At 45.8% G+C, this 13,081-nt stretch overlaps 1 protein-coding gene across 1 annotated transcript; it reads left to right on the forward strand.

Moving 5' to 3' along the window:
• Positions 1–1,906: 1,906 nt before the first annotated feature.
• On the forward strand, positions 1,907–10,313 carry LOC132388394 (zinc finger protein 227-like). Its single transcript, XM_059960746.1, has 2 exons — positions 1,907–1,996; positions 6,335–10,313. Exon 2 carries the CDS (start codon positions 6,746–6,748, stop codon positions 8,204–8,206), a length of 1,461 nt encoding a protein of 486 aa, XP_059816729.1. The 5' UTR covers positions 1,907–1,996; positions 6,335–6,745; the 3' UTR covers positions 8,207–10,313.
• Positions 10,314–13,081: the final 2,768 nt, after the last annotated feature.

Here is a 13,081-nt window from a genome sequence, read left to right on the forward strand (position 1 = left end):
CTTAAACTAGACTGGTGTTTAATATTGTGGATCTGTGAAAGATAAATCAATTCTGTATCAAATCCCGGGCTCAGGTACTTACTGTCTCCACCACACTCACGATGCAAACTAGGGAGGCCATTCGGCCCATCTGGTCCCTGCCCATATTTCTGCTCCATATCAGTACATCAAAATCAACCCGGGCCGTTCCCCTCTCACTCTCCCTGAGATGACAGGTTGCCAACCATGTAACCTACTCTAGAAAATGCTTAGAATTACCCTACTGCATAGCCACCTATTTTCCTAAACTCCATGTACCTATCTAAGAGACTCTTAAAAGACTATTGTATCCGCTTCTACCACCATCGCTGGCGGTGCATTCCACACAAACACCACTCTTTGCTTTAAAACCTTAGCTCTGACATCTCCTCTGTACCTACCTCCAAGAATCTTAACCTATTCCCCCTCGTGTTAGCCGTTTCTGCCCTGGGAAAAAGCCTCTGACTATCCACACGACCGATGCCTCTCATCACCTTATCCACCTGCATGAATTTCCTGCATGATTTTCTCCGGGCTGAACAAGACGATGAGCTCACTGTGGTTGTGACGTTCTTCAGGGCTCCGGACGAAGCTCGGGAAACAATGCTTAATATGTTAATATGTTAAAGTAGAAAAGTTCAGTAATCCACGGAATAAGTGAGCGGGAGAAGAGAGTTGTAAATCCACACGAAAATGTAAAGAGAAGGCAATTACGAAGAATTCCACACACATTCCACGCTATGTAAATGAAATAACAGTCGCCGAAGATCGTATCTGTGGATTAGTTCCGAAATCCACTTAGAAATATCACCAGGTGACAGTCACAGGAATATCGTCTTCAAGTGGTTACCACAGAACACCCCGATTCCAGGTAAGGACCAACAAAAGTGATACCCCAGGATACTCCAGCAAAACCACACATAAGGATTATACGAAGTGACACTCAAACATCTGTTGTGCACTGCGTGCGGATGATCAACCCAATTTTTTGTGCATGGAAGAGCTCCAACAGTTTGTCCCTCTCTCTCTCTCTCACTCTTTCTCAGTCTGAAGCAGTCTGAGTCTCAGTCCCGCCTCATTCAGGCACTTCAAGCGACTCCCACAGTAAGCAAACCTGCGGTCTCGCAAAACAATGCGCCTCTAAAGTCTGACAGCAGTCTCCTTCTCTCTCTCTCTCTCTCTTCCCCTCCCTCTACCCTTCTTTCGCACTTAAAGCGACACTCACAGTAAGCGAACCTACGGTCTGGCAACACAATGCACCTCTGAAGTCTGACAGCAGACTAGCGAGTAAATCTTCGATGGAGCAGAGTCAGAAACCAAAGAGTTGCCAGCCTGAGCCAGGGCTTTGGGGCTCCAGAGAGAGTTGGGTCCCGAGTTTACGAGGAGGAGGAGGAATCAGACCAACAGGATATGGCTACAAAAGAAAGATCAGAAACATTTGGAAACTGGTTGTCCGGAAAAAAAGGGGATTAATATCTGCAAAATACTAGTGGAAATCAACAGATGAGGCAGAAAATGTGAAGAGGAATAAATAGACAAGGTTTAGGCCGAGCCCCTTCAGCATGTCTGGACTGTGTACTCCTCTGCTTAGTTGCTGCCTGAACTGCAGAGTTCCTCCAGCATTTTGTGTGTGTGCGTCTCTGTATTTCCAACAACTGCAGAATCTCCTGTGTTTTATATCTGCATTTTACTTTGGCATTAGATACATGTTGATATTGAGTATGGTGTTTATGGGAGCCGCTTTCTGCGTTAAAACAGCTGCTGATTTTAATACACACAGGAAAAAAAAATGAGGTATGGACAATGAACCGGTGCTTGCAGAAATGTTTAATGGCACCGCAATTACCCATAATGCAGTGCGTTAAAAAGTTCGCCGGCCCTGAAGCACAGATGAAATGCGCAGGCGTCAGGCTGATGACGTCCCCGAGTATCACGCATGCGCACAGGACCCTGAAGGCCTTAAAAATGTCGGCTGCAGGTAAGAGTGATTCTCCGTGTTTTTGTCTTAAAAACCGACCGGGACATTTCCGGTGAAATCCGGACACCGTTACCCGCAATCCCGGGACAGTCCTGCCCTCTTTCCTCTCTCTCAGCCCCACGATTCGTACACGGGCCCCGGGGAGCTTCCGGCTGATGAGGGAATGGGAACCGATGGATCTCTCAGACAGAGCTGAGCTCCAGCTATCTAAATGCAAGGATTAGGAACTCGGAGAAAGGGAACAAAATCTTTTGCATCAGCAGTAGAGAAAATCACCTTTGTTCTACCTCCAATCACAAAGAAGAGGAAATCTGCAGATGCTGGAAATCCAAGCAACACACGCAAAATGCCGGCAGAACTCAGCATTAGTACTCCTTTCCATAGATGCTGCCTGGCCTGCTGACTTTCTCCAGCATTTTGTATGTGTTGCTTGTTCCACCTCACTTTGTCCTGGACTTTTCTACCCGTGACGACATGTTTTGTACCATTCTCTCTGGTACGTAATGATATCAAAAACCTTTGCCCTGGGCAACAAGTAACTTTCACATCAGAAATGTGCCAGACTCCAGGGAGACAGACTACTGCCCTTCCCGGCATATTGATTGGCATTGTCATCACCGAGTTCATCACCGTCAGTCATCTGGAGAGGGCTCAGGGGAAATATTTATGTACAACACAGAAACTGGTGTTACCTGTGTGTACTGTGGTGATGCAAACGTTGCTGGAGAATTTGCAAATGGGGAGAAGTGGAGTGAAATCTGGAAATCTGACTTTTTAAAGCGTCATTTAGCAAGCAAGTCACATATGGACAGTGTGCAAAAGCTCTGGCGAGAAAATCCTTCATAACCCACTATAGGCCTGCTACATAGGTTGTGTGAGAGAGCAGATGAACTCGATCAAACCCAGAGGAGATCAACGTTTATATCGACATTGATTTGCTAGCTGTGAAAATGAATACCTCTCTATATAAAATTCACTGTGCACATGTTGTCACTGGGTAATAGAATGCACAGTACATGATTTATGTGCACACTTGTCATTACAAATTAGAGGGGACATTGGTGGGAAGGTGGTGAGACCTCCAGTGTCCCTGATGCCCTCACCTGCAAGATGTGCCTCCAGCTGCAGCTTGTAACCCTGCACTTTAAGGAGTTGGGACTGGAAATGGATGAATTCCAGATCATCCAGGAGTTGGAGGGGGTGATAGATATGACAGGAAGAGAGGTGAGTTACTCCCAAGGTGCAGGACACAGGAAACTGGGTGAGAATCAGGAAGGGGAATGAGGTTAAATAGCATCACAAAGTACTCTAGTGGCCATCCCCCACAACAACAGGTGGATCACTTTAGAAAGTATTACGGGGGGATTACCTGGCAGAGGAAAGTCAAAGGAGTGATAGGGGAATCATTAGTTAGGGGAACAGAACAGGAAGGGGACTAATATCCTAGTGGTACGGCTGCGAGAGCAAGTCTGGTGGAGGGGGGTGCTGATGTGGTTAAAATGAATTGTAGGGGGAATGGGAGCCAGAATGACAGGACTGATAGTGGAGAGGGTGAATTGAATTGACTTTCTTACATACATCCTTCATGTACATGAAGAGTAGAAGTCTTTGTGTTACATCTCTATCTAAATGTGCGGTGTAATTTATAGTAATTTATAATAAATAGTTTGTGCATAGAACAGTCAGTATAACATAGATATGCAATTGTATTAGCATGAATTAATCAGTCTGATAGCCTGGTAGAAGATGATGTCCCGGAGCCTGTTGGTCTTTTTGCTGTGGTACCGTTTCCTGGATGGTAGCAGCAGGAACAGTTAGTGGTTGTGGTGAATTGGGTCCCCAATATCTTTTGGGCCCTTTTTCCGCACCTGTCTCTGTAAATGTCCTGAATAGTGGGAAGTTCAGATCTACAGATGAACTGGGCTGTCTGCACCACTCTCTGCAGGTTCCTGAGATTAAGGGAAGTACAGTTCCCATACCAGGCAGTGATGCAGCCAGTCAGGATGCTCTGTAGAAAGTCCTTAGGATTCCGGGCCCCATCCCGAACTTCTTCAACCATCTGAGGAGAAAGAGGTGCTGCTGTGCTCTTTTCACAACACAGCCGGTATGTACAGACAATCTGAGATGCTTGGTGATGTTTTTGCTGAGGAACTTAACGCTGTTCACCCTCTCAACCCCAGATCCATTGATGTCAAGAGGGGTTAGAGTGTCTCCATTCCTCCTGTCATCCACCATCAGCTCCTTTGTTTTTGTGACAATGAGGGGGAGTTTGTTTTCTTGACACCAGTCAGATGTTGTTCAGACCTCAGACAGAGTCAGCAATCACATGGTTGAGCATGGTGCGATGAATGTGCTGAGCTGTGTATATCACAATGCAAGAAGCATCGGAGGAAAGCCAGATGAGCTCAGGAAAGGGAATTATGATATTGTGGCCGTTATTGGGGCTTGTTTACAAACAACAGTCTGAGGGATTTAGAGATAATTGTAGAGAGATTGCAGACCATGCCAAGAAAAAAAGGTTGTTCCAGTAAGTGATTTTAACTTTCCATATATTGACTGGGACTCCCATACTGTAAAAGGATTAGATGGGGTAAAGTTTGACAAATGTGCCCTTAATCAGTACGTAGAATTCCTGATGTAGAAGTGTGCAGTAAGCTGTTAGGAAATGATCCAGGGTGTTGACAAAATTTGTGATCATAATGCCATGAGATTCAAAGTAAATATGGAAAAAGAGAGGTCTGGACCACGGGTTGAGATTCTAAATTGGAGAAAGGTCAATTTTGATGGTATCAGAAAGGATCTGACAAGTGTGGTTTGGGACAGGTTGTTTCCTGGCAAAGGAGTACCTCTAAGTGAGAGGCCTTCAGATGTGAATTTTTGAGGATGTAGAGTTTGTATGTGCCTGCCAAAATGAAAGTTGAAAGGTAACTGGACCAGGGAACCATGCTTTTGAAGAGAAATTGAAGCCTCGTATATTTTGTTCCTCTAAATGCCTCAGATTTTTAGGTGCTACCGAGACCTATTAATGACAACAAATCATGATTCCACACACTGAGCTCATCTGACCTTTTTTGTTGTCTTCTTTTGGTTTCTCAAAGCTTCCGAATAGTTTTTGTTCTTTGTTTGCCTGCTCTTTTAGACATTTCTGTTGGCTTTGGCTTCTCATTTTAGCCACAGTTGTGTCCTCCTGTCTTTCTATTGCTTCCAATTCTGTGGAATCACTCAGGTCCCGAATTGCTCCAGAAACTCCAGCCACTGCTGCTCAATTGTCACTCCTACCCTTTACCTTCCAAGCAAGTTTGGCCAGCTTCTCTGCCATAGAAACACAGAGAAGTTCAGTGAAGAAACAGGCTCTTAGGCCCAGCTAGTCAATGCCAAAAAAGCATTTAAACTTGCAGTGCGATCTGGACCAGCTGGCAAAATGGTTTGAGAAATGGAAAATGGAATTTAATGCAGACAAGTGTGAGTTGTTGCACTTTGGTATGAACTTTATTCCTTGGAATGTAGAAGATTGAGGGGAGATTTGATTGTGATAGAGGGGCAGAGATAGTGTAAATGCAAGTTGGCTTTCTCCACTGAGATTGGGTGGGACTACAACCAGAGGCCTTGGGTTAAGGGTGAAAGTTAAAATGTTAAGGGTAACATGAGGGGAAACTTTTTCACACAGATAGTCATCTGGGTGCAGAATGAGCAGCCAGCACAAGTGGTGCATGCGAGCTCGATTTCAACATTTAAGAGGTTTGTATAGGTACCTGGATGGTAGGGGTATGGGAGAGGGCAGATTAAATAGTTCAACACAGACTAGATGGCCCAAAGTGCCTGTTTCTGTGTTGCAATTTTCTATTACTGTGACAATAATACAAAAATTCAGTCTACGTCCTTCTAACAGCTGTGCGGACCAACCATTCATATCAGCAGGAATTTTTTTATATGGCATTAAAACTGTGGCACTTGAAGTTAATAATACATAAAAGAAAATCCTAGATGCAAATCCAGAACAACTATTTACGTGAGACTGTTTCAGTTACTTTGGGGCCAGGCACCCATGCTGCTCGGCAGGAACAGGGAATAATACCAATGGAGAGAGTCAAACTGAGCCAAAGCTCAAATTGGAGACGGTAGAAATGCCCCATTCTTATAGAGACAGGAAGAGCATCAGGGAATTGATGGTCATTCCAGATACCAGCACTCTGCCCAGTCAGGAGATGATTTCTTTGTCCAACTTGGGTTGAACCTCACTGTAACAGTGTGATACCAGATCAGACCTTGGCAACTCAAGTAATCTCATCGGAAATGTTGTCCTAAACCCATTGATGGATTTTGTAAATCTTTTTACAGGTTAAAAACGGGAAGGAATTCGTCTCCAGGAAGCTCAAACATGGCACGACTATTTTGTTGTCTCTGTCTGGATAGTTAAGAAGTGGAACATGGGATCCTATCGACCATCCTTCCTGCTCAGACTGTGGGGAGGGATTCACTCGGTCATCTGACCAACTGGCAACCCGTCATTTTACACAGGAGAAAGGCCTTTCACCTGATCAGACAGTGGGAATGGATTCACTCGTTTATTACAATTGAAGGTACATCAGCAAGTTCACACTTTGCAAGGCCATTCACCTGTTCTGTCTGTGAGAAAGGATTCAGTTGGTCTTCCCACCTGTGGACACACCAGTCAGTTCACACCACACCGGGCGGAGGCTGGTCATCTGTTGAATTTCTGGGAAAGGATTCACTCAGTCATCTGACCTAATGGCTCACCAGCAAGTTCGCACAATTGAGCAGCCGATCATCTGCTCAGTCTGTGGGAAGAGATTCACTCAGTTATCCAGCCTACAGAGACATCAGCGAGTTCACACTGGGGAGAAGCCGTTCATCTGCTCAGAATGCGGGAAGGGATTCACTCAGTCATCCCAACTACAGAGTCACCAGCGAGTTCACACTGGGGAGAAGCCGTTCACCTGCTCAGTCTGTGGGAAGGGATTCACTGATCCATCCAACCTGCAGAGTCATCAGCGAGTTCACACTGGGGAGAAGCTGTTCACCTGTTCAGAATGTGGGAAGAGATTTACTCAGTCATCTCAACTACATAGTCATCAGCGAGTTCACACTGGGGAGAGGCCGTTCATTTGCTCAGTCTGTGGGAAGAGATTCACTCATTCATCCACCCTACAGAGACACCAGCGAGTTCACACTGGGGAGAAGCCGTTCATCTGCTCAGAATGTGGGAAGGAATTTACTCAGTCATCCCAACTACACAGTCATCAGCGAGTTCACACTGGGGAGAAGCCTTTCACCTGCTCAGTCTGTGGGAAGGGATTCACTGATCCATCCAACCTACAGAATCATCAGCGAGTTCACACTGGGGAGAAGCCGTTCAGCTGTTCAGAATGTGGGAAGGGATTTACTCAGTCATCCCAACTACAGAGTCATCAGCGAGTTCACACTGGGGAGAGGCCGTTCACCTGCTCAGTCTGTGGGAAGAGATTCACTCAGTCATCCAACCTACAGAGTCACCAGCGAGTTCACACCGGGCAGAAGCCGTTCACCTGCTCAGTCTGTGGGAAGAGATTCTCTGAGTTATCCCAAGTACAGAGTCATCTGCGAGTTCACACTGGGGAGAGGCCATTCACCTGCTCAGACTGTGGGAGCAGATTCACTCAGTTATCCAGCCTACAGAGACATCATCGAGTTCACACCGGGGAGAAGCCGTTCATCTGTTCAGAATGTGGGAAGGGATTCACACAGTCATCCCAACTACAGAGTCATCAGCGAGTACACACTGGGGAGAAGCCATTCACCTGCTCAGTCTGTGGGAAGGGATTCACTGATCCATCCAACCTACAGAGACATCAGCGTGTTCACACTGGGGAGAGGCCGTTCAGCTGCTCAGTCTGTGGGAAGAGATTCACTCTGTCATGCAACCTACAGAGACATCAGCGAGTTCACACTGGGGAGAAGCTATTCACCTGCTCAGTCTGTGGGAAGGGATTCACTCACTCATCCAACCTACAGAGTCATCAGCGAGTTCACACTGGGGAGAAGCCGTTCACCTGTTCAGAATGTGAGAAGGGATTTACTCAGTCATCCCAACTACAGAGTCATCAGCGAGTTCACACTGGGGAGAAGCCTTTCACCTGCTCAGTCTGTGGGAAGAGATTCACTCATTCATCCACACTGCAGAGGCACCAGCGAGTTCACACTGGGGAGTAGCCGTTCGTCTGCTCAGAATGTGGGAAGGGATTCACTCATTCATCCCAACTACACAGTCATGAGCAAGTTCACATTGGGGAGAAGCGATTCCCCTGCTCAGTCTATGGGAATGGATTCACTCTGTCATCCCAACTACAGAGACACCAGCGAACTCACACTGGGGAGAAGCTATTCACCTGCTCAGTCTGTGGGAAGAGATTCACTCAGTCATCCCACCTACAGAGTCATCAGCGAGTTCACACTGAGATGAAGCCGTTCACTTGCTCAGAATGTGGGAAGAGATTCACTCAATCTTCCACCATGCTGAGACACCAGCGTGTTCACACCACTGAGAAGCCGTTCCTCTGCTCAGAATGTGGGAAGAGATACATTCGCTCTTCCACCCTACAGAGACATCCGCGAGTTCACACTGGGTAGATGCAGTTTACCTGTTGAGAATGTGGGAAGGGATTCACTCACTCATCCCAACTACTGGCACACCAGTCAATTCACAATGGGGAGTGGCCGTTGTTATGAATCCCTTTGTTTCATTTGCTGTGGACTGTTATTTTGAGAGAGACAGAGTGATTAAGAAGTTGAATAAGTCTGACTTGCAGCTTGTTTACATCACTCGCAGCTTGTTGAGCTTTAACTCTGGAACAGACTCTCAGAGTCAGACGTAGACGAAGGAGGAAAAATGGAAGGATCGGAACAAGGGAACTAGTGGCCAAGGGTCACTGTTTGGATTTTTCCTATGCCCAGAAGGGTGGGTTAATTATCGATTCAGCTTACATCAAATGTGTGGTTGTTACCTTGTTTGAGCTATAGGAGTGGATCTGATTTGGGATATCCTGTGAAGACCACTGATGTGTTAACCCTTGCCTGGGCATGGTGTGGTAATTCATTTGAAGACGATACCCCTTGTGACAAGTCACGTTGGGTGATAATTAGTATGTGGATTTGGAAGGATGACAGATAAAATCTACAGTGACTGTTCTCTCGTTTTACCACCATGGAACCTGTGGAATTCGACATAATTGCCTTCTCTCAACATTTACCCTGGATTACAAATATCTCTCTCATCACCTATTCTGTGGATGAACTGAACTTTCATAATTTACCATCTCAAGACTCCAAGCCTTGTTTCTCCCGAGCTCAATAGTTTGGGAGTTTTATTTACACACATATATATACATAATACTATTAACTTCTGTTTATCTTGTTTAAGTTACTATTGTTACGAAGGATGAACAGCTCTGATGGGCAGAAGGGTGCAGGGTTGCCCATGTCCCCCTCCCCTGGGAGAATTACAAACCGTTACTGTTGCCAGGCAGCTAATGACAGAGAAAGAGATGGAACAAAAACTTACTGGGACTGGATAAGGTAGAGATAACACAGGGAGGAAGAGACTTGTTGTTCCACTATATTATGACTCCTGTAAGACTTATGGCTCCGGAGAGGGCTGTTTACTTGGTACTATTCTGTTCATTAAAATTCCTCAGTGGACAGCCAGAGTGGGCTGGTTTGATATGCTGAGCCATTCAAAACTGATTGACACCTGAGACCCCGTGAGTAGGGATAAAACTGAGGTCTGGGGAGACACCCCTCAGACGCACCAAGAAACACACTAGTGAGCACTGCTTAAGTGTTGGAACCCACGAGAAAGTGTGGGGCATCGGAGACCTAACAAAGGATCGGTCAATTTTAACTCACAGTGTTTATAGCGAGGCCGGTGGGGGCTTGTGTGTGTGTCCACCCTTATCTGGGTGACGAGTCCACCATAGAAGAACGGTCTAGCTAAAGGACAGAGCGGTCATACCTGAATGGCCAACACATCAATGGATCAAGATTGTAAAGGAAGGTTTGACTGGCTGTCACTGTTTGCTCGCTCTCTCTCTCTCTCTCTCTCTCTCTCTCTCTCTCTCTCTCTCCCCAACAATTACAACACATTGACCAACAACTACCTCAGCTTGTATGAACTGAACTGAACTTTATATTCACATATGACAATTCATTATCCCCTAGACATCAAGAGAGCTTGTTTATTATTGATTATTATTATACCCACACTTTTAGGTTTAGTATTGCTAACGTGTAATATCTGTATATTTTACTAATAAACACTGTTTTGATAATAGTACCAGGCTGCAATGGATACTTCTATCTTTGCTGATAAGACACCCAGTTATGGGGTACATAACAAATTGGGGCCTCGTCTCGAGATTTGATACCAAATTGGGGGGGGGGGGGGGCAGTGAATCGGGCTGTAAGTAACCAGACGGGAAACCAGCAAACGGGGGTGGGTAACCAGACGGGAAACCAGCAAAGATGGATATAGATGAATTTATAGAAAACCCCACTCTGAAGGCGCTAGAGAGTGCCAAAAAGACAGACTTGGTGAATATTGCAAAAGGTTTAAATCTATCAGAGTTGAAGCCGTCAATGAAAAAGTGGGAGATATAGAGGGCCATAGCCCAGTATTATATATCCTAGGATGTGTTCACGCTGGGGGTATTGGAACTTATCCCTGAAAAGAAACCAGTTGTTGGGGTGGTTCTGTTAGAGTTGGAAAAATTAAGGTTGGACGCGGAACAGAAGAAAAGAGAGAATGAGCTCCAGCTAAAGGAGTTAGAGGTGCAAAGGGAGCGGGAAAGAGCTGCCTAGGCAGCACAAAGGGAGAAGGAAAAGGCTGAAAGGGAGATGGAGGAAAGGGAAAAGGAGAGAGACAGGCAGCATGCGCTGGACATGGAGAGGTTAAAGCAACAGGGAAAAGACCGAGGGAAAGGCTCAAGAGAGGAGAAGTTTAATGTTAGTAGAGAGTTTAGGTTAGTACTTCCGTTCGAGGAGACAGATGTTGATAGGTACATCTTGCATTTGGAAAAGGTGGCAGTGAATCAGAAGTGGCCCAGGGATCAGTGGGTGGCGTTGTTACAAAGTGCATTAAAAAGTAAGGCTCAACGGGCATATGTGGCATTGTCCATGGACGAGTCTGAGGATTATGAGGAAGTAACGGAGGCTATCCTTCGGGCCTATGAGTTGGCACGTGAAGCGTATAGGCAAAGTTCAGAGATTTAAATAAACTGTGGAATCAGACGTATGCAGAGTTTGCCTATGAAAAGGGTGTGCTCTTGGATCGTTGGTGTGCTGCAGAAAAGGTGGAGGAGGATTTCCATCGTTTCAGTGGGTTAATTCTGATTGAGGAATTTAAAGGTTGTGTTTCGCATAATATCAGGATGTATCTGAACAAGAAGCCAAATAATTCAATATCAGAATTTGCCAGTTTTGCAGATGAATATGCCCTAACCCACAAGACAAAGTTTTCCTCAAATAAGAGTTACCAGAAAGGCAGTAGGGACGGTAAAGAAAGTCCACTGGCTAAGGTAGAGAATAAGCGGGGAGCTAGTGGTAAAGTTAAGGAGGAGGACAAGCAGACTGGGAGGAAAGTTCCTGGCTTGAATGTTATAATTGTGGAAAGGTTGGTCATATTGCATCTAAGTGCTTTGCTCCGAAGAAGGAGGCAGGAAAAGGGAAAACGGTAGTCCCTACAGGGTGTGTCGATCAGCAAAGGTAGATAGAGTACGAGAGGGGCGTGAGAAATTTATTTCAGAAGAGAGACCTCAATTCCAATGAGAATCTGGAGAGATACTGGGGCTGATCAGTCATTGATCCTAAGTAAAATGCTAGATTTTGGTCCTGAGACTGCAGAGCTAGTTTTAAGAGGTATAGGAAAAGGGACAGAAGCTGTGCCTTTGCATGGGATCATTTTAAAATGTGACTTGGTATCTGGACCAGTCGAAGTAGGGGTGCGGTCAGAATTACCGAGAGACGGCGTGGACGTCCTTCTTGGTAATGATTTAGCAGGTAGTGACGTGTGTTCAGCAGTGAAGCTGACAAGCAAGCCTGTGAGTGCTGAGGACCCGGCCCTGGATTCTAAGATCTATCCCGCATGCGCAATCACTCGCAGCATGTCGAGAAAGGCGGCTGAGAAAGAGGACAGTTTAAATGAGTCCAGTGTTGATTTGGCTGAGACGTTTTAACCGACCCTGTAACAAGAGGGGTTAGGGGATAATAAAGCGGAGAATAGGGAGGTGAAAGAGAATAAAGGAGAGGAGGTAGACCTACCCTTAGCAAGAAAAGAACTTATAAAAGAGCAAGGACGTGACGAGGAGCTTGTGGCATTGAGAGAATCAGTTCTTTCTGAGACAGAACTGGATAAAGAACCAGAGGGCTACTACCTGAAGGACGGAGTGTTGATAAGGAAGAGGAGGCCGACCACGGGCCAGTCAATGATGACTGGGCCGTAGAACCAGGTGGTAGTAACGAAGGTGTATCGGGATGAAATTTTGAAATTAGCTCACGTGACCTCTAGGTGGACATTTGGGAGTAAGGAAGACAGTGGATAGGGTTATGAAAGAATTCTATTGGCCAGAAATGAGGAAAGATATAGCTGATTATTGCAAAAGGTGCCATACGTGTCAGGTGGCAGGAAACCCGAACCAGGTTATCCCTAAGGCACCTCTCAGACCGATACCCGCTTTTGAGGAGCCTTTCTCCCGAATCATTGTGGATTTTGTGGGACCTTTGCCTAGAATAGCGAGTGGGCGGCAGTACGTCATGACCATGATGATTGCCGCTACACGATTTCCAGAGGCTGTGCCTCTGAGGAATGTTAGGACCCCTGCGGTGATGAAGGCCCTCATTAAATTATTTACCACAGTGGGGCTACCTAAGGAAATACAATCGGATCAGGAGAGTACATTTACATCCAGAACATTTCAGCAAATGATGACACAGATGGGAGTTAAACACATTTTAGCTTCTGCATACCATCCGGAATCTCAAGGACCGTTGCAAATATTCCACGCTACACTAAAGATGTTCGAGACTGGGATGATG

Source organism: Hypanus sabinus, unplaced genomic scaffold (genome assembly GCF_030144855.1).
Source record: "Hypanus sabinus isolate sHypSab1 unplaced genomic scaffold, sHypSab1.hap1 scaffold_316, whole genome shotgun sequence".
NCBI classification, from domain to species: domain Eukaryota; kingdom Metazoa; phylum Chordata; class Chondrichthyes; order Myliobatiformes; family Dasyatidae; genus Hypanus; species Hypanus sabinus.